At 35.3% G+C, this 20,127-nt stretch overlaps 1 protein-coding gene across 3 annotated transcripts in view; it reads right to left on the reverse strand.

Annotated features, from left to right (window-relative positions):
- Positions 1-5,981: 5,981 nt before the first annotated feature.
- LOC149068544 (uncharacterized protein C05D11.1-like) overlaps positions 5,982-20,127 on the reverse strand; it is a 54,562-nt gene continuing 40,416 nt past the window's right edge. For all 3 annotated transcript variants that reach the window (XM_089251362.1, XM_089251363.1, XM_089251361.1), the window contains exons 15-22: positions 18,565-18,667; positions 17,263-17,393; positions 14,834-15,100; positions 11,123-11,283; positions 10,200-10,386; positions 9,944-10,087; positions 7,660-7,973; positions 5,982-6,126 (exon numbers count right to left, since the gene is read on the reverse strand). In XM_089251362.1, the coding sequence (XP_089107488.1) occupies positions 6,066-6,126; positions 7,660-7,973; positions 9,944-10,087; positions 10,200-10,386; positions 11,123-11,283; positions 14,834-15,100; positions 17,263-17,393; positions 18,565-18,667 (1,368 nt within the window). In that variant the 3' untranslated portion in view covers positions 5,982-6,065. The remainder of the gene's footprint in view (positions 6,127-7,659; positions 7,974-9,943; positions 10,088-10,199; positions 10,387-11,122; positions 11,284-14,833; positions 15,101-17,262; positions 17,394-18,564; positions 18,668-20,127) is intronic.

Raw genomic sequence — 20,127 nt, forward strand, 5'->3', positions numbered from 1 at the left:
GTGGAAAAACTTATAACCTTTCTCGTCTTTATTAAATTAATTAATTATTTTTACCCGTACATGACACGTGCACTGCGCACATATTTTGCAATAAAAATCAAATTAAAATAAGGAAGAAGAAGATGAAAACATTCATAACAACATTATCAGTCTTGTAATGCTGGCTTCCTTCATACGCATCGACAAATAAAACCAGCATTACCTGAACTGGAATTCACCATCTTGCGCCATAGTTATGTTCAGTTAATTAAGCAACTAAATGACGATTTATCATATTTACCAACACGAGCTTGTGATTAAACATAACCTTCGTTGAATGTGGTTAATTCTCGGTTTATGAAAAACCATTAATAAATTACAGTTTGGAAAAAGAAACTAGAGTTTACCTGATTTTACTGCCCGCTAAACGGGAGTGAAATGAATTTAAGTTTGGGAGACTCCACCTAGTATAATTGTTCCAAAATATTTTTTTTTTTCAAATCAGAAGGTATATTTACTTTGCATAACTGGTACTTTAATTGAGTTTGTTAAAATATGAACTGAACTGCTTAAGAAATAAGAGGCCTATTCAAAATTCATGCAAACTTAACATTTATTACTGGGTTAAAATCATATATCAAATTATTTAATTTAAAAAAATAAATTAACATAGCCGACGAGACATAGCGCTGCCAGTAGCGCGACCGATTAGATAACAGGTAGGCAAAGAAAAACAAAAAATCAATCGTTAGATCATAGCACGAGTGTTTATACACATTTGAACCACAAAACTCCTATTCCACGGGACCGGGGATCTTAAAAGCGTCCGTTAAGCCGGGTTTTCCTAGGAGTAGTATTTCTGCACCGTGTGTAGCGTGGAGGGGGATTGGTTAAAAACATGAAATTCAGGTTTTTTAACCAATCAGCGTTTTCACGCTGCGCAAATAACCTGCTCCTAGGAAAACCCGGCTTTCACGAGGAGTGTCCATTGAGGAGGTTCCACTGTATGCAGGGTGTTCTGTTAATGGACCGACAAACTCAGATAGTTGTTAGTAGGCATCAAAAAAAACAAAAATTTCAACATGAAAAAAAAAAAAAAAATTGAACATTGCGTCGCAAACCACTTTGAGAGGGTGAAAATCGCATGCAAGCTGTGAGTCCAGAGGAGATGAAAGGTGGATGTCAGTTGATCGCTGAATGCGTTCGTGGGTTCGCTCACCATATCTGACGTAAGCAGCGTCGCGAAACGCATGCGCTGGGGTAGGATTACGCGCAGCGGATGACGTAAATTATGCGGACAACATCAAAAGCATATATATGGTATCTTCGAGCGCGTCCGGGAATCGTTTTTACGTCGTTGTAGACTGTGCAATGACGTCAGCGGCCGCCACTTCCAACAACTCTTGTAATAATTCGTTTTGCAGTCTTCAACATTTTTGAGAATCTGGAACACCAATCGGAAGAAAGTTGTCTTATTCGGCACAAAAACATTTTTGAATTCACTTTCGAACACCTCAATAACGGCTTCAAACGAATGAGTTGAAAAATACCGTTCAATCATAAAATTTCTTTGCTTCTAGCAAAAAACCATGTTGCTCATACAACAAAAGAAAGAGCCATGGGAGCAAGTATCAGTGCGCATGGGAAATCAAAAAAAAGAAAAGAAAAATACTTCTCATCTCGAACAGTATAGTTTCGGCTGCCTACGAAAAACTTTACATTTACAATCAGTAGAATTTGAGAAATTAATTTTTTTATGGTGGGTTGCGTGACTTTTGGATCATCCTGTATCCTGTAATGAGGAAACAATATATTCGGAATTCTCGAATCGCCACAAACGAACTTATTCTGAAAAATCTCTTTTCAATCTTGGGGATTGAAAAAAACTATTTAAGCTACTTTACATAGTTTTGTGCCATAATTAGGAATTTCACCGTAATTTTGAGACTGTTTGACGATAATTAGCAACTCCCATATTTTCGAACGAAATTTCCCGTATTTTTCTCGAAGAAATATGGTCAGTGTACGAATGTGTAAGGTAAGTGTAGTGACGCCATCTGTTGTGGATAGAGATAAATGGGGCAACTAAGTGGGGCAAAATCGTGCTTCCTCATTTTTTCGTATCCCACGAAGTTTGAGTATTTCCACCAGGGAAGGTTTTCCTGTCACGGTTTTTTCCGACTTTTTTTGAAAAAAAAAAAAAACCGTTTTTTTCTATTTTTCGGACAAAGTTTTCTTGAATTTGATACTTAATTAGGGTGACCATACGTCCCGTATTTCCCGGGACAGTCCCGGTATTTTCTGTTTTTTTGGCTGTCCCGACTTTTTAGCAAAAGTGTCCCGGTTTTTCCCGTATTTTGCACGAAGCCTACTTGAATTTTTATTCTTTATTAAAGTCAAAGATTGAAATTATTTTCAACTTATAAATTATATTATGATAACTACAACTATAAATGAGTATATGAATCTCCCACATTTGTCTTAATGATTTTTTTTTTTTTTTCGTGGAATTCATTTTAATCCACTGCAATTAGCAGTAATGCTGCATTTCCCGCAATTGTGATTTCTCCATTATTTCAACAATATTTGGCGACTTTGTTCGGTTTTGGCGATAATTGGCGATGTCCCGTATTTGGAATCCCAATGTCCCGTATTTCTCTCGAGGAAATATGGTCAGCCTATACTTAATCAAAAGCAGTGATACAAATAATTTTCAACGGATTTATTGAATGCAATATTATCATATTCGCATTTCTCTTGCCCCTCCCCCCTTCCCCCATAGATCCGCTCCCGATTTCTACACATCGGATGTTCTTAATTTATAAGGATACCTTACAGCCATCTAGTGGTGAATAAAAAAAAATGTTTAGTACGCATTTTAGACGACAGATGGGGCAACTTAGCATGGCTACTGCATGCTTTCGGGTGAAACGCGTGCGAAATTCAAACATCCACAAAAAGTGCCAACAATTTATTATTTTTTTGAGAAATTTCTCATTCAGTTTCGGGCTCAAAAACATTCGAAACGATCCTGGCAGAGGCTTGCGTGGGGGGAAGTATAGAGAATTATTAAGCGTCTTCCTTTTGAATCCATTTCAAGCGTCCGCCTACGTTTCGGAAAATTCGCCCTTTGGTGTCCGCCTTTTTTTTTCCGGTTTCCAGAATTATTTTCCTCTTCCCACTTATCGCTTCATGGACTTATGAGTGTTTTTGTGGTTTTTCCCATTGACCTATAGCCGTCGAAATTCCCAGAACTTTTCGATTTTTGCTTTTTTTAGAGGGTTGTTTCAGTTAGTAAAAATTATTACTGTGTGTGGCCGGTATTACTGATCACAAGAGTGGCGCCATCTGTAGTGAAAATCAAGAAAAGTGACACTACTAAGGGTACACGCACGGGCGTCCTTTCTCAATTTTCGAATCTGGTAAAACCCGAAACTCGCGCCCCCTCTTTAAGACGATCAGAGAGAGAGAAATTTGAAATAGTTTTTCCAAAAACAAAAGTTAAATTATGAAAAGAAATGCTATTTTTAATCAATTTCTGCCAACTTAAATCAACCTTTGGGAGAGTTCGGGCCACTCAAGTGATTTATAAACGTCTTGCGCCCCAAAGCAGAATGTTTTGCATTTTTCTGCAACGAGCCCACGGCTGAGTGGAAAAATGTTCTGCAGTAAAAATTCCCATAAGTGTTTCCACATTTTTCTTAAAATTCTTCCAGATTGTTCTGATTTCAGCATGTTCTGCTTTGGGAGTACCGCGGATCACTTTATTGATCTGTAAATGTGGCACTGATCATTCAAAAGATCTGTAAATATGCTACGAGCCACTTTAGTGCTCTGAAACTGCGCCACAAGTCACTTGAGCCCTGTTCACATGTGAAAATATTGTGGTAGCACTGGGAGTTCTAGCACCCGCTTGACTTTTTCCCTTTGTAAGGAAAGAAATGTAGAACAGTCATCGGTGAAAATTCTTTTTTTGAATTGGGTTTTAAACCTTTTTTCTATTTCCCATGTGAACGGGGCAATAAATGATCTGTGAATATGCCGCGAATCACTTAAGTGACCTGGGAACTTGCTGCAGGGCCCTTAAGTGATCTGGGAACTTGCTGCAGGGCCCTTAAGTGATCTGGAATTGCTAGTTAGTTCATTTTTACAAAATTAGGTTTGAGGTCACGGGCTACATCCATCACTCCGAGGACCATGGGTTGACCATGTACAATTTAAATGTTTTTTGAAGGCCAGTAACTAAAAATTTCACTAAAAGAAATTCTTTGTGCCCCTCCAAAGGATGCTTCCGGGCTCCAGCCATTTATTTTCTATCCCCCTGGTATTTGGTGGAGGGGTTTCAATCTTCTACCATACTTGGGTGGGCCTCATGATGGCATTTGCTACTACTACTAAACCACACATCCCCCTCGCCCACATTCTGCTGCAGAATTTCTAACGAATTGGTACATGTAGCGAACTTAACACGTGAGGTTAGTTACCGAGTAATGCTTTTGTTATGTGTAGTGGCGCCATCTGCCGTCAAGTTTTCCAACCACGAGTGAAGTGTAATTATTGAATAATTGTATCGTTGTTGGCCTGTTGCTCTCAGTGGCGAGACTTTTTAATGGGAAGATAGACTCGCACATTCGTACCTTGAAAACCAACTTCAGTCGACCATCGCTGTGGCAACAGTAGGGTGCAAACCCGTGCCCTCGCGATGCGAGTCCGTCACTATGACCACTCGACCACCACAGAGGCTGACATTTGATACTATGATTTTTCAAGACAAAGAAATTTGATAGATACTTGGAGTTCGGAAAAGCCCAGTAAAATAACTTTACCCTGGGGTCCATGTTAGTATTAAGACAGCCCTGATTGAGAAGAATAGAGGTGTCAGCACTTTCACAAAGGAGCTTCTGGAAGGGAAATTTTTTTCTAGTACATATATATACAGGGACTTTATAATTCAAGTTCCACTTTGTGAAATTGCCATAAAAGGAAAACTACTGGACAAAATGTTATCAAACTTGGTAATAGTTTACAGGAGGTCATGGGATTTCATTTTACGTAAAAAAACAAAACAAAAAACAACTCCCCACCAGCAGGGACTGGTGCTGTATGCAACATTGTTAAACGAAATAAGACATGAAGACATTGGCTTAAAATGGTTTAAATGACGATTTGATAAATGAAGAAGAATGAAGATTCCATGCGCTATTCTGGTCATGGCTCAAGTCGTTAGCCAAAAACTTTATAAGTCAAGGTATCACTGTGCATTGAAAGCTACCTAAGACGGAAAATTTATCTGAGAAGAAAACCTGTCATTGACGGAATCAAAAGTAGTCCCTTCATTGATTTATGCTTTTATGTGCATGTGTACACCTTTATAAAATGGAAACTTGTCTAAAATAAAATATTATTTTAGTCTCCGCGCGCGCGGGTGTACCATTTTGTATAATACAAAAAAAGGTGCGATACAAAGAATGGGTTTAAACCTACAATCACCAACAAAAAACAAAAGAGTTGATCAGGGGCAGGCAGGCACTCTACCCGCCCCCCCCCCCAGCAATGCACAACCATCCCACATGATACAAGCAAACCTGTTAGAAAATATAGAATTTAAGGAAAAGAAAAGAAAAACTATAATACATATATGCATACGCCATCTATATGTCATTTTAAGAACTTCACATTGACAAAAAAATCAAGATTATCCTGAGACGATAGATCATGCTGCTACACTCATCATTCCTGCATGATGAGAGAACGATAATGGATAATATAGTCGAATCTTGTTGTAACGAATACCATTATACCAAAAATCTCATTTTAACAAACACTTTTCTAATCCCCCGGATATGTTAACATGAGAACAATGGAAAACCTGGAATTCCTTTATAATGAAATTTCATTATAACAGTGATTTCTCCGGACCCCGGCTGTACTCCATATTGACATTGTAAAATAGGAAATAAAATTTCAAAATGAATCAACAACTAAAAAAACTATACTCAAGATTAAAATATATTAAACAAATTTTATTGTTCATCTGCAATCACATCCTACCCCCATTCCCGCTGCTTCCTGATACATGAACACAATCAATACATAGTAAGAATGTCATCCTCAAGGGACTGGAGAACAGTCAACTCCCTGCCTGATCTAAAAATGAGAGGGAAAAAAATCATTGAAAAATTAATTAAAACTCATTTTCGTTGCCTAAATTGAACTCTTGGGTAGCAACACAAGAGCATTCAATGATTGCGCGAAATTTTATATATGGTTCTCAGTACAGCCCACATTTTAAAATCTTTGAAATGTGATCTTTTATGCATGGTATTTCGCAAAGGCTCAGTTTACTGAACTTCGAAAATGTGTCAAATTACTGGTTTTTCAAAGCTGAAGTTTAGTGAAGGGTCCGGAAACCTGACTTGTCCGACTAGACAGACACCTTTAATTAATTTTTGATCTGAACGCTACTACTACTGCTAAACCAGGCATGAACCTCGTCCATATTCTTCTGCGGAACCTCTAATAAATTGGTACATGTTGGAATGTGGGTGTATGTATAGTGAACCTTGCATGAAGTTTGTTTCTGTCTAATGCTTGTTATGTGTAGTGCTGCCATCTGCAATCAATTTTTTAAACTATGAGTTTTCCCCCTCAACTCATAGAGCGTGAAGTGTAATGAATGAATAATTGTAACGTTGTAGGCCAGTTTCTCTCTGCACCAAGACTTTTTAACGGGGAGATCGGCTTACATTTGCGCCTCGAAGTTGGAAGAACCGCAGAAAACCAACCTCTGCCGATCACCACTGCGGCAACGGTGGAGTTTTAACCCAAATCCTTGTGATGCGAGTCTGTCACTATGACCACTCGACCACCACAGCGGCTGATCTGAACACTGCATGTTAATCTAAGCTACCAGAGCCAATGTTTGAATCAAGGGTCTTTAACCTTTTAGACATGGCAGGCCAAGTTGAAACTGCCTGCAGGCCACCAATTTATATAATTTAGTGACATCTTGATAGAGCGAGCCAATTGGGCCCCCGAGTTAAACAGCCACAAAATTAATTGAAGAGTTTTATTTATTCTGAAATTATTTCTTTTATTAATTTCAATTAGTTCTTAAATAAGTTCTTCACCGATTCCCAATTTTTTTGATTAATTAGTTTCAATTAATTCGGAGATTAATTTTGATCTGAAATCACTAAATGATTATTTATTTTGCTACTTCTGAAATTATTTTCCCCTCTCAATATATCTTAAAATAATTTCTTTCAATAATTACTCTTTTATTGATCGTGAAATAATTTCTATCAGAAATTATTTGTGTCATTGATTTATACATTCCCCCCCCCCCCCACTAATTCTGAAATTATTTTTTTCGAAAATTAAAAAATTATTTCCTTCATTTATTATAGTTATTTTTTTTCTCATTTAGTTTAGAATTATTTCTTCCATTAATTCCAGAATTAATCATTTTTTAATGTTTCCAACCATTTTCTGAAGATGATCGGTAGGCCATGACAAATGCTCTGAGGGCCCATACATTGGAAGGTTTAAATAAACTCACCTGAAGGAAAGTTATTGGAATTTCAGTCGTTCACATTAGATAAGAAGAAGGGGAAAAAAACACAATCTTAATGTTGTCATTTCAAAATGAAAGTGTGATGTATCGAAAATAATACTCACTGCTTGAAACCAGCAACAACTTCAGAGACTTTGGAGGGATGGCAACACACCACACCCTTTGACATCTTCGGGTCAAACAGAGGCCTCAGGTACAGGGACCCAACCCTTTCCATGTCTTCAAAAGTCACTTTAGACACACGCTGTAGCAGTTCCTTAGTATAATTGGTACCCACATCCTTGTAGTATGCCAACATGGAATTGCAAACAACATCTGCAACAGTTTCTTCTGACTCGACTAGCTGAAACACCAGACTACTGCACGCAGATTCAAACAGAGAGATGTCCCAGCTAACTTCCTTATTCAGATATGCCTCCTGGAATACAAGTTTATAAAATTATATTCAGGTCAAGATTTAACATAAAAGAAACTCGAAAAAATCAGATAGCAAAGGTTCTACTGTTATACCCTTTTGTGCAAAGCATACGTCTGGTACCATCAAATAGCAATAGATCACAGCGGTTATTTGTAAAACAAGTCTGAAAACGATGGAGCCACTTTTATTTTTTGGGTTTTTTTTCTTCTGAATATAAGTTCATCCGAAGAAAAAAATCATCTACAATATCTATTAATGATTCTCAAATAAAAATTTCGTTGGAATTTAAATGTGTGAAGAAAAAGTGGTTGAAGTTTATCAAACTCATTTCCTAAAAAAATGTTCCAAAATCATTTAGAGCAGCGTTTCTTAACCTATGGTCTGCTGACCACCTCGACAATGAGGCTAACTGTACTGTTTTCAACATTTTAAGTTTTTCACTTTCGGAAACATTCAAACAAGTCTTTTAGAAATGTTTCCAGAACCCCTAGAAGCATTTTTTTTTTGGGGGGGGGGGGGTTAAAAGTATATTTAACACATACAATTTATATTCTGTTATGATGCAAGAATTAACACTGCAACAGTGCTTTCCAGAAAACTGGGATAGAGATTGTGAACATGAAAACCGCAAAAATTAAAGCTGTGAATACATGAAAATTTAATACAATTGATTAGATAAAAAAAAAAGGATAAGAAAAAGTCAGCTAATGCCTGGTTTTCAAATTGAACTGCATCGGCCAATGAAATTTTGAAAACTGAGAAACAAACGGCAAATGAAACGTTCATGGACAGAATAACTTGCAAATACACTCAAACTCTGATTTAATGAAGTCATTCATTCTCCAGAATTTTGTGACTATAAAAAATTTGTGTACTGTAACAAATCACAATTTAACCCCTTGTTATCTATTTCTGGAAGATTAGATCAGTTCACTGAAAATTTCTGAGGCTAAGAAGGGGACGACAAAAGGTTGGATAAATCTAAAAGCATTTATATGCCTGCTCGGGCATATAACTTAAAAAAAAATACATGCCTGAATCAGTTTTACATGCTCAAATAAATATTTTAGATGCCCACAAATCATTGCTTTGTTTTACCCTTTGAGCAAATTTTTCCCACGCATTCAAAATGAATGTGCTGCCATCTATAGATGGAAATATGCAGATAATACAGAAAGAAAATTAAGAGCACACATTGCACTACGTTAAAAAAATTCAAGTTATTTCTTTGTTTGATTAAATTTCAAAATTTCCAACAACACTAAGAAATTTCCCACACAGACTGATTTGAATAATTCCCCAAGTTTTGATCAGCGATAGTCACCTAGTGTAAGGCTGGTATTGCAATGACCTTGACAAATGCAACCAATGAGCTTTCATATTTTCTCCATACTTTCAAAACAAATGTGTCGCCATCTACTGATGATAATGAGAAATAATATCTGCATTTCTCATTGAACTCTCAAAATTTCCTACAAACCCTAAAGAAATTTTAAATTTTTTTACATGCCGGCGTCAGGTATGTGGTTGAAAAAAATACATGCGCGAACAGAATTTTTACAAGCATCCGGGCATGTCATGCAATAAATTTGTCCAGCCCTGATGGCATTATATTCTGGTACGATGCAGGGTTGCACGAACCCCGATGTCAAGGTTCAACTTGTCAGCTAATGTAGAAAAATTATGCTAAGTACATGTAACTGATTCCTCAGATTAATTCTCTGAAAAAGAACGAACTTCCGTATCAAAATAATTTCTTATCCATTCGAAACTTATCAATAAAATAAAAACATCTAAATTTTGACAATAATCAATCTTCAATAGCAATGTTGAATCCAACAAGTATGTATCGACAATGTATGTGTGTTACTATACAAATGATATAAATTTTCCACAAAATTTCACGATTTTGCTCTGAAATGGTTATGAATAACCATTCAAAAATAAAATATTTTATGAATTTTACTTACAATGATTTTCACACTTTCTTGGTAAGCCTTCACCAAAGAGGTACTCCTGTACAGAGAGAAGATAATAATGCCCTGACTGGGTATCGTATTCAGCCCATAACTGTATGAAAGACCCAAACCCCGAATTTGACGCCACAAAGGTCCCTGTATGAAAAAAAAAAAGAGAGAGATGCACTTAAATAGAAATTACGATATGGAATTTAAACACAAATCTACACATCGAGAACGATTATTCTTTTATGAAACACACATTCACCTCAAGCTGCGTTAGATACTGCGTTAGCATTAGGAGTGCAGGGTAATCTTTGTGTGTGAATGACGTGATGCAAGGTGCAGTTATGATAGCGAATGACGATTCCACAGATGAGAGACCTACAATAGCGCTTCGTTTGGATTCTGCAGAAAAGTCTTCAAGCAGTTCATAGCATTTCTGAATCACTGAGCTGGAAAAAGAAATAAAAAAAAGAGTTAATACCTGTACCTCAGGGTCAGATGCACATTACTCTATTTAACACTAGAACAATGGAAGCGGCGGTCATTATAAATGCAAAGCTACTTTGACATGTGATTACATCCAAATGGTTCATCTCAGGTAGTTCGAATTTCATGACTTTTCTCAACTTTTCAAGGCTCTTAAATTCTTTAAATAAAAATTTTATAGTTTTTTTATTTTAGTGATAAAGTGAGTAAACATCATAAACATTGTGAATGCATGCATTGAAAAATAACAGCACTCTGCTTGCCAATATGCATCTACGTGTGTGATTCATGCATAAAAATTAAATTTTATTCCACCAAATTCCATCGAGGAGTGAAAATACTCCTCGATTGATCCTCTTAAATTTTTTTTTGATATAGTTATTTCTCAAACAAAGAATGATAAAAAAAAATACATCTCGTTTTAAAAAATGTCCCTTAGATTTAGAAGAGGAATGGAATTATTTTGTAAAATTATTTTTCTGATAACACTGACGGTACTTGTTCACTGTCAAAAATGGGTGTTCTTTGAGAGCTGCATCACTGAGTAAAATTGCATTCAATTAGTGAAACAATGATTTTGCCAAGGAAATGAAAAATGACTGCATTGACAACACATATACCACAAGAAAAAAAACTATAAAGACCATCTATTCGTGGATTAAAAATGTGAGGGATAACAGTGATTAGATACAAGCTTACTTGGTTATATTTGGCTTCATATTCTCTGGCAAGAAACTTTCTATCCATGGTTTATCTGGCAGGTTTTTTGTTGACATGCTGGATTTATTCATAGAGAGGTGAATCGTCATTTTACCCACATCAGTGATAATTTCACGAAGTTCATTCAAAGATTTCACCACCTATGGAAGAAAGAAAATACAAAGATATGTCTTTTTTTATTGTATTTCAGCAAAAAAATAGATTCAAAGTGTACTAGATGTAATGCAGGATTTTAATTTACCACCAATTTTCAATCATTAAATAAGAAAAACTACAGTAGGTTGCAATTCGTACTACATGGATTGCAATCAGTCCAGATGCATCAATACATAAGGGTGAGGGAGAAGAATTTCATATAATTCTTACAACACATTTATGTATGGTGATACAGCATTTCCACATTTTTCTGAGGCTTTGCATTAATTTTGTGGAGTATTACCATTGCATGTGGAACATGCGGCAATACAATGCTATTGCTGAAATTCCCTACATGGTGATAAAAGTAATCATACATGCACCTCTTGAATGTTTCCCCAGACAACTTCTAAGCAATTGATGCATGCCGAAAAGTCTTGTATGTGTGTATATTTGTGACTCCCAATTTAGTTGCAATGTTAGAGTTATGCATGTTTATTGTTTCAGAAGTGCAGCATCTTTTCTGAATATCAGAAGCAGAATGTCTACCTCCTCCCGTAGCATAGTAGTAGCCCAACTGACTGGAATGTGAGCAGCCATGGGTTCTAGCCCCAGCAGAGGCGAATTTTTCTTTCTCAAACAGCATACTCGCATAAACAGCCAATTTTCAGTATAGTTTCTATTAACAAGTGGAGAGGACATCTTTTTCTACATACAAAAACAAATCAGGACTCAAACTTCTCAACCTCTGAACATCCTTTGGTACTACTAATAAACCAGTCACATGCATCTAGTCCATATTCCTCTGTGGAACGTGCATACGTATATGTGTTGAGCCTGATGTGAAGTTTGTTTCTGTGTAATGCTTGTTATAGTGCTGTCATATATGACATCTATTTTTAAAACTATGAGTGAAATGTAATGATTGAAGATTGTACCATTGTAGGCCTGTTGCTCTCAATGGTGAGACTTTATCAGATAGATCGGCTCACATTCATGCCTCGAAGTTGGAAACACCACATAAAATAAACCTCACCCAATCACCACTGTAGCGCCGGTATAGTTTGATCCCTGGTCCTCGCAATGCAAGCCCGTCCCTATGTTACAGCAGGCAAGAAACCATATCAGCCTGGGCTATGACACCCGATATCTGTGAAGTTGTAACAAATTTTTGAAGTAGTCAATCACAACCGCCTTGTTAGTTACACAGTACGGCAGAGATTGATTTAGATATCACAAATATACATCAGACATGCACATACAGATAGGTGGAAAAATCAATTTCATATAGATACGTTATGTTTGATGATAATATCAAGACAAAATACTGAATAAACAAACAGCTGCCGTAAGACTTCAGTATTATGTCAATAGTTTTAACATCACCTTACTTATGATATCAGTTTCTGAAAATCTGAGCCGATGGAATAGAAATTTTTTGCTAAACTTTCACACATTTAATGTCATGGTCAAATTACAAAACCACATACGAAGTTACCTTGTGAGTCTTATCGAAGTACTCTTCACGAAGTGTACAAAATGTTGTTCTGTTAGATGTAAGACTTATGCAGAGAAAAGAAATTTTCAGGGCTCCCACTAAAAAAATTAGAGAGTAGGAGGGAAAGAGTAGAAACAGGGGAGGGTTCTTAGACAACATAATCATAGCATAATAAAAGAAAATCCCTGAAATTTTTTTTTTCATAGCACTATTTCAGTATCCTGTGAGATTGACTCAGGTCAAAGCAAAATGACAGAAATGACTTGGTAACAAAAACAATTTTTGGCCAAAACACGTAACTTTTTCTGTCTCTCCTCGCAATATATATTGCATTCTTTTTTTGGAGTCTTCCACAGTCCAGTTTATCACAACTCTCTTCAACAATGTACACAGCCAATTACGAAGACATGTAAGTTTTTAAGAATGACGCTCTTTCTACACCACTTCCAAAAACGCTGTGTAAAATGCGTAAATTACAAGGTCTGATATAAATCCATCCCTTTTTTGAAAGGATTTGTTTAAATTTCAGTGCTCAATGCCTGTGTAATCACTTTTCACAAATGAAGCACTTTCATTTCTAGCTCTTTGCAGAGTATTGTAAATATTGTTTATGCCACTGCATACCCTAAAAATACAGAAGACAATTGAATGTTATTGGGTATAATCAGTCACAAAACCTGGAATAGGCCTATGTATCAAACAACTTTGTAATGCAAACCTATACACCAAATGTGGACCATAATTTTGAATGATTAATGTTACTTACTGTCCATGAAAAAAGTAGTAAATACAATATCACTTTTTTTTTCCAACCAGGCAGAAGTTTTTAATCACTACTCTACCAGTAGAACCCACAAACTAAGCAAATGAAAAATTACTAAACCACCAAATGGTCCCCATACATCCCCCAAATAAATTTAAAACCATACAATTTCTGCTTTGGCAGAATCATTAATTGCAATCTACTACATTTGCATTATATTGATGATTTCTTCCTCAATTAAAATAAAGTATACAAATTTTGTTGACAAGTTTTGATAAAAAAAAGTAGGACAAAACCAAGAAAGTAGGACATTTTACCAAAAAGTAGGTAAAATAGGACGAGTGGGAGCTCGTCCTAGATTTGGTAAATACAAATTTGGCCAAAGCTGCATTTCAAAACAATTGGTGTTCAATCTTTGAACACCATCTGTGGGACAATTAGAAAAGTTGGTTTGTAGTGTGAAGCCTGCAAGAAGCAATCATGCATAACAGATTTTCTTAAATAGCGCTGTGCAACGTAAGTTGGAAACGTTTATGAGAATATATGTCCCATCAGGACATTTTAATAATTGAAATGCAGTAGGCTAAAGCAAAAAGTGAAGCAATATCAGAAGCAGCAAGCAAACATGACTTTATTCCATGGTGTCTATGGTACAAAGAGAATACATAATGTGTATACCTCGATAAAGGATGGACATAAAAGTGTAGACATTCGTCTACACTTTTGTACGTCTCCTCTTTGATGTTGAGGTTCTTCCTGAACATCAAAGAGGAGTGGACAGTGGAGAAGGGTATTATAACACATGCTCCCAGACATAACAAAGGACAATTTCAAGTTTGAAATATTAAGTTTAAGAATATATATCATCACATATATTTCTTTCTTCTTTCATTAAAAATCACAACTATTTCGAGACAAACTGTCTGCTTCTTTGCTATTTGAAAAAGTAAAAAAAATTAATTTCTTCATAAGTTCTAGACTAGCCTGCTATTCATGTGCACAAAACAGATTTTGATAGTCAATTTTTGTACGTTACCATAGCACACATTTACTTACGAAATCATACTTACTCGTTATTAAGTCACCCCACCTATAAAGTCACTTTTGAGGATGCTGAGGTCTTACTTTATTATGATTGAATGCGAGAATATTGCATTAAGTATGCATACAATATCTCTAACATAAATGAGTATATCTCAATACCTTAATTTTAAATATTTTCAAATAATGTGGCAAAAGCTGAGTTTCGATTTTTTCTTTTAACATAGTACAGATTTGAAAAAGATATGCTCACCTCATCAGGGCAAGATTCAACTTTGTGACAGAGCTCCGTCAGAAACCTATACTGCCTCATCATGCTTATGAACCAGTGGTTGCTCTCAGGAGTGAAGCAAAGATTCCTCATCAAAACTTTAGAAACATAATGTCCATTGCGTCTCAAACTAGAAATGTCCGTCAACATCTTGTTAGCTATGACCTTGATCCTTGAGGGACAAAAGACCGTCTGGAATAGAATTTCTTTCAACCACTGGATGCCTTTCAAGTATTTATCTTCTTCGAGCTACAGAATTATCAAATGGAAACAAAACAGTGAGAGACACATATTAAAACTATGAATAATAACTAGGACTGGGAATCAATTAAAATTTTTAACTGGTTAAGAGCCATTCAAGTATTATTTCAGCAAATTTTTAGGCATTTTTGACCCCCCTCCTCTGTCAATGAAAGTCAGCAAAACTCTGACCCCTTGTCAGCGAAATTTTGTCATCAGCTTTGCACCCCTGAATCCCAACGCATATTGGTGTGATCAGATACGTACGTAGAAAAGGGGGGGGGGCCTTGTGGCCTCTCCCAGACAAAAAAAAATTTACAATTTTGGAAGAAAATACCTTTATATGTTATTATAATAAATTAATTTTTCTTAATTCCAATGCTATTTGAAGAACTCAAAATTTCTTTTTAAGAAATTCATTGCAACATACCCTCTAAGACATATATGATAAACTTTTGGGCCACAGACCAAATGTGGCCCTGGGGGTTATATGTTGTGGCCTGCCCCTCAAACCAAATTTTGTAAAAATAAACTAAGTGGCAAATTTACAGATTGTTTAAGTGACCCGTGGCACAACAGAGCATTTATGAGGCCCATGACACATTTTCAGATCACTCAAGTAGGCCTCACATTCAAAGATCATTCAAGTGACCCGCGACACAGTTCCAGAACATGAAAGCGATCCGTGACACATTTAGAGCTCCCTGGAGTGATATGTGGCACAGTTTTAGAGCACTTTAGAGGCACCCAGTGCAGTTCTACATCATTAAAGTTACCCACAGTGCATTCCCAGATTACCTAAATGATCAACGGCATAATTACGGATCACTTGAGTGATGCATGACATATTTCCAGATCACCTGAAGGATCTGTGGGACATTTGGAGATCACTAAAGTGGTCCTATAGCAGGGGGCACATTCTTAAGACACATATATAGGACATATTCCTAGCACTTAATAATAGGAAGAATGTTGGTTCAAGTGCCCACAAACTATCGAAATATTTTTTGTTTTTGGGGCACAGAGTAGGATGCCATTAAGAATATTTAATATTTTTATAAATGGTGGTTGATGACGTAAGCATCATCCAAACCCTACCCCACGTCATCAAAAGTCAGCAAATCGGAACCCCACCGATGCTGACGTAATACTTGAATGACCCCTTAATCAAAATATTTTAATGAATTAATCGACTGATTAATCAAATATGTTCAAATTCTAATCATTTGTGGTAAATGTAGCATTGGTAATACTGCTATATATAATATTATTTTGTATAATAAAATCTAGGGCTGGGAATCAATTAAAATGTTTAACTTGTTAATCAAGCAATTTTAATCGATTAATCAACTTAATAATTGAATTTTATCAAATGTTTTTGAATATTAATCTTTCATGTGCAAAACATAGCATTGGCAACTATACAATTTTTATTGATGCAATAAAAATAGTATATTCTATTCATTTCATACAACTATCCATTGAATGGATCTAAACAAATATAAAAATATATTAAGAAATGAAGCCACTCACTTGAATCTATTTAATATGCTGAATGTACTTGTCAATATCATGGGATTTCTTAACTTATTTTTTTTTTATCAGTTATTTTAGGTTAGCCACTGGTTTTGAAAATTTGAAATTAAGAATTGCTCTCAAATGGTACAGGTGGGTGAGGAGAGCTGATGTTTCCTAAATAAGAAAAGTGCTGTTCACACAATGGAGACAATAAATTTTGGTCTTGCCTTCCAAAACTTCAATGGAACTCGTAATCGAGTTTCAATAACTTGAATCTACTTGTATTTCCTCATGACGAAAAAATTTGATCACAATATTGATTTAAAAATAATTAAATATAGTCACTCATCTGAAATGTTATGCATACGAATATAATTAAAGACATCTAATCCATTCAAGTCAGTAAATAAAGTCAAATTATAAACTTTTAATAAAAATTTTAATTAAATTTTGATTGGATTGAGCAAGTTGATTAGCTCAACTAAAATTTTTAACAATGACATTACATAAACCGGGAAAAAATCTAAAAATTATGTAATAAAAGCCCAAATGACAAGATAGTCAAGCAATTATCATAAATTCCGAACTTGGAAACAAAACTAGTGATTGATAAGTTTATAATGAAATAATCCATATTATACAGTTCATTTTACCGTAAAACGAAAGGAGATGACTTGAGCAAATTGATTGCTATAGAATCTGGAATAGCTTGTCCCGATAGAGGTTGATACATGGACTGTATCTGCTGAAAGATCTTTCACAACCTCTTGGTAAGGAACAAGTTCTAGGAAAAAAATAGGAAACACAATTATAAATTTCTGAAGAATTATCAGAATCATCAACCATAAATGACAAAATGAATAGTAAAGTGACAACATCTCTTAAGTTACATATGCAATCCAAGTCACAAGTAAAAATTATTCAACTACAAATGTTTCACTCTAAAAGCATGAAAAGTACAAGAGAAAGCTTATTTGATATAAAGCTTGCATGCTTTAAATATGTTGAAACTAACAGCAGCAGTCTGACACACTGTATTACACTAACTGATTTGTATATGTGCATTAGATCATTTGCATCCTCTTTGAAGTGAAAAATTAGAGAAGGTGGATTATTCTCCACTTTGGGATAAAAGGTACTCGTAATTCTATTTCCAGCTGCAAATGGGTTAATATTGTGGGGACGTTGGAACAAATCGAAACATATCTCCACCATTTTAAATAAGAAAAGGTTTGGTTTTATTTTAGATAAAAGTTTTTTTGTCCTGATATGATAAACTTTGAGGGAATGAATTAAACAAGTATTTATTTATTTATGTAATATTGTTTGGCCGAAGCCTATACAAGAGGGTGCGGTGATGAAATTTGACATAGGCGACTGATGCTACATACAAAATCAGAGATTGAAGTACAGTCTACAGAATTTGATGGAAGGTTGTTCCAAATATAATTGTATGAGGGAAAGACTAAATTTGAAGCAATCTGTGGATGTAAAAAAAAGTTTTAATTTTTGAGAGTGATTGAGTCTATTGGAAAAATGTGAAGATTTGATTAAAATGTGGTTAGTGTCAACGTTTTAAAAATATTTATTTAACAATTGTGATTTATATTCTGTTCCGATACCAGAATTAGTACTGCAACCGTGTTTTCACAGAAAACTGGGATGAAGGCAACAAATACGGAAACCGTGAACAGGAAATCTATGAATACTGAGGGCCGATTGTATAGCTTTTTGATGTAGTCAACTGATGCAAGTCAATAATGTGCATAAATTAAAAACAAAATTTAGATTTATGCGTTTTCAATTAAATGCTTAATAGATGCTCAGTTATAATTTTTACAAATATACAGGGTTTTCCAACAAAACAATTATATACAAATTCCTTACAAAATCATTATAACCAGTATTGTGTATACGGAAACAGAAATACAGAGATAAATAGTTTTCAAACAAACCTCCAGCTCTCATGATAGGAGATTCATCAATCAGCTCGATAAAAAGAGGAAGGTACAAACGTAATGGCTGAGGAACGCCCCTAGTGTCAAGTAAAGCATACATCTGCAATAAATTAATAATAAAAGCATCAAACAAAACATGGAATAGAAAGAGCTTAAAGTAACACAGAAAGTATTCTACTTCAAATCATATAAGAAATAATAATTTTAAACGATATGAACAAACATCTTAAGAGACAAGGAATATAAATTTATGAGAGAGCAATACCATTATTTTAATGTTTATAACTTTCGTTTGAAATGCCGCCTGGCAGTCGAGTGGTTAGGGAACTAGCTTCTCACTGTGCAGGTCTGGGTTCGAATCCTGGTTCGGGCATGGATGTCTACTAGCCTAACACTAACAAATTCCCTGGACGGATCATGCTGATCCCTTGGGAATACGTGAAGATCACATTATTATTATTATTAAATAATATCCATTTTTTAGAGCAACAGTGACCAACTTGATTTGTTGAAAGGGATTGACATTTCATGCATGATGCAAATTTTTAAGTTGTATGTTTCAATGCTTCTGACCATAAAAAAACCTCTCCCAGATTACTTGCAAGTCAGGACAGTCATAGATCAAAATACCACTATATTTCATTAATACTTTAATTTCTCCTATTGTCTATCAATAAATTCCACAGTACAACTTTTCAGATATCTTTCATTTCAAGCGTAGTCACTACAACAAAATTATTAAATTTGAATTTAAAAAATTTCAACCAGCCAAATTTGTCTCTTCTAGTTCGATATTTATTCTGAAAATGAGCTTGAAATTAAAAGACAACATAGTTAAAAGAAAAATCTCTTGGATTTGGGAATTTAGATGAGACACAAATGTGGATGAAAACTGCTAAAATTTGATTCATCAGAGTTCACTCATGAATCTTTCTAAAAAAATGAAAATGACATTAATAATGAAAGTTCTTTGTTGTCCTTGTAGAGCGTATAAAGAAGTTATATTAAGCATACCACACTTTCGAGAAAAAAAACAAACAAGGTTTTTTTTAAAGCAAACAATTGTCAAACATCAGAATCACAACAGAAGAAAATGATAATGATATAGTCACATTTGTGAAAGATAATCAGATTCTATGGCTTGCTACAAAAATGTTGGGAAGAGTAAACAATCGTTCGCCAGATATAATCACAGATTGAGAGCAACGATAAAGCAAATATTAGGGAAGATACGAAGTTCGCACTGTGGGTGCACTGATAGTGTGTTGCTGAGCAACCAGGAGTTAAGATTCGACCACAAACCCAAGTGGGATCCCTAGTCAGTATAATAGTGGTTATATTTATCCCCTGAAGATGGCACCCATATTGTGTCAAAATAAAAAATGTGACCCTCATGTATTCCCAAGAGATCTGTAAGATGTCCAGGGAATTTGTTAGTATTAGTAGACATTCATGCCCGAACCGGGATTCAAAACCCAGACCTGCACAATCAGAGGCTACCTTCCTAACCACTAGACTGCCAGGCAGTAAATGCATTAGGAATTTAGTATTTTTCCAGTA

The sequence above is a fragment of the Pholcus phalangioides genome, unplaced genomic scaffold, assembly GCF_987345545.1.
Source record: "Pholcus phalangioides strain wild (caught in Gottingen) unplaced genomic scaffold, Ppha-v1.0 ptg000024l_1, whole genome shotgun sequence".
NCBI classification, from domain to species: domain Eukaryota; kingdom Metazoa; phylum Arthropoda; class Arachnida; order Araneae; family Pholcidae; genus Pholcus; species Pholcus phalangioides.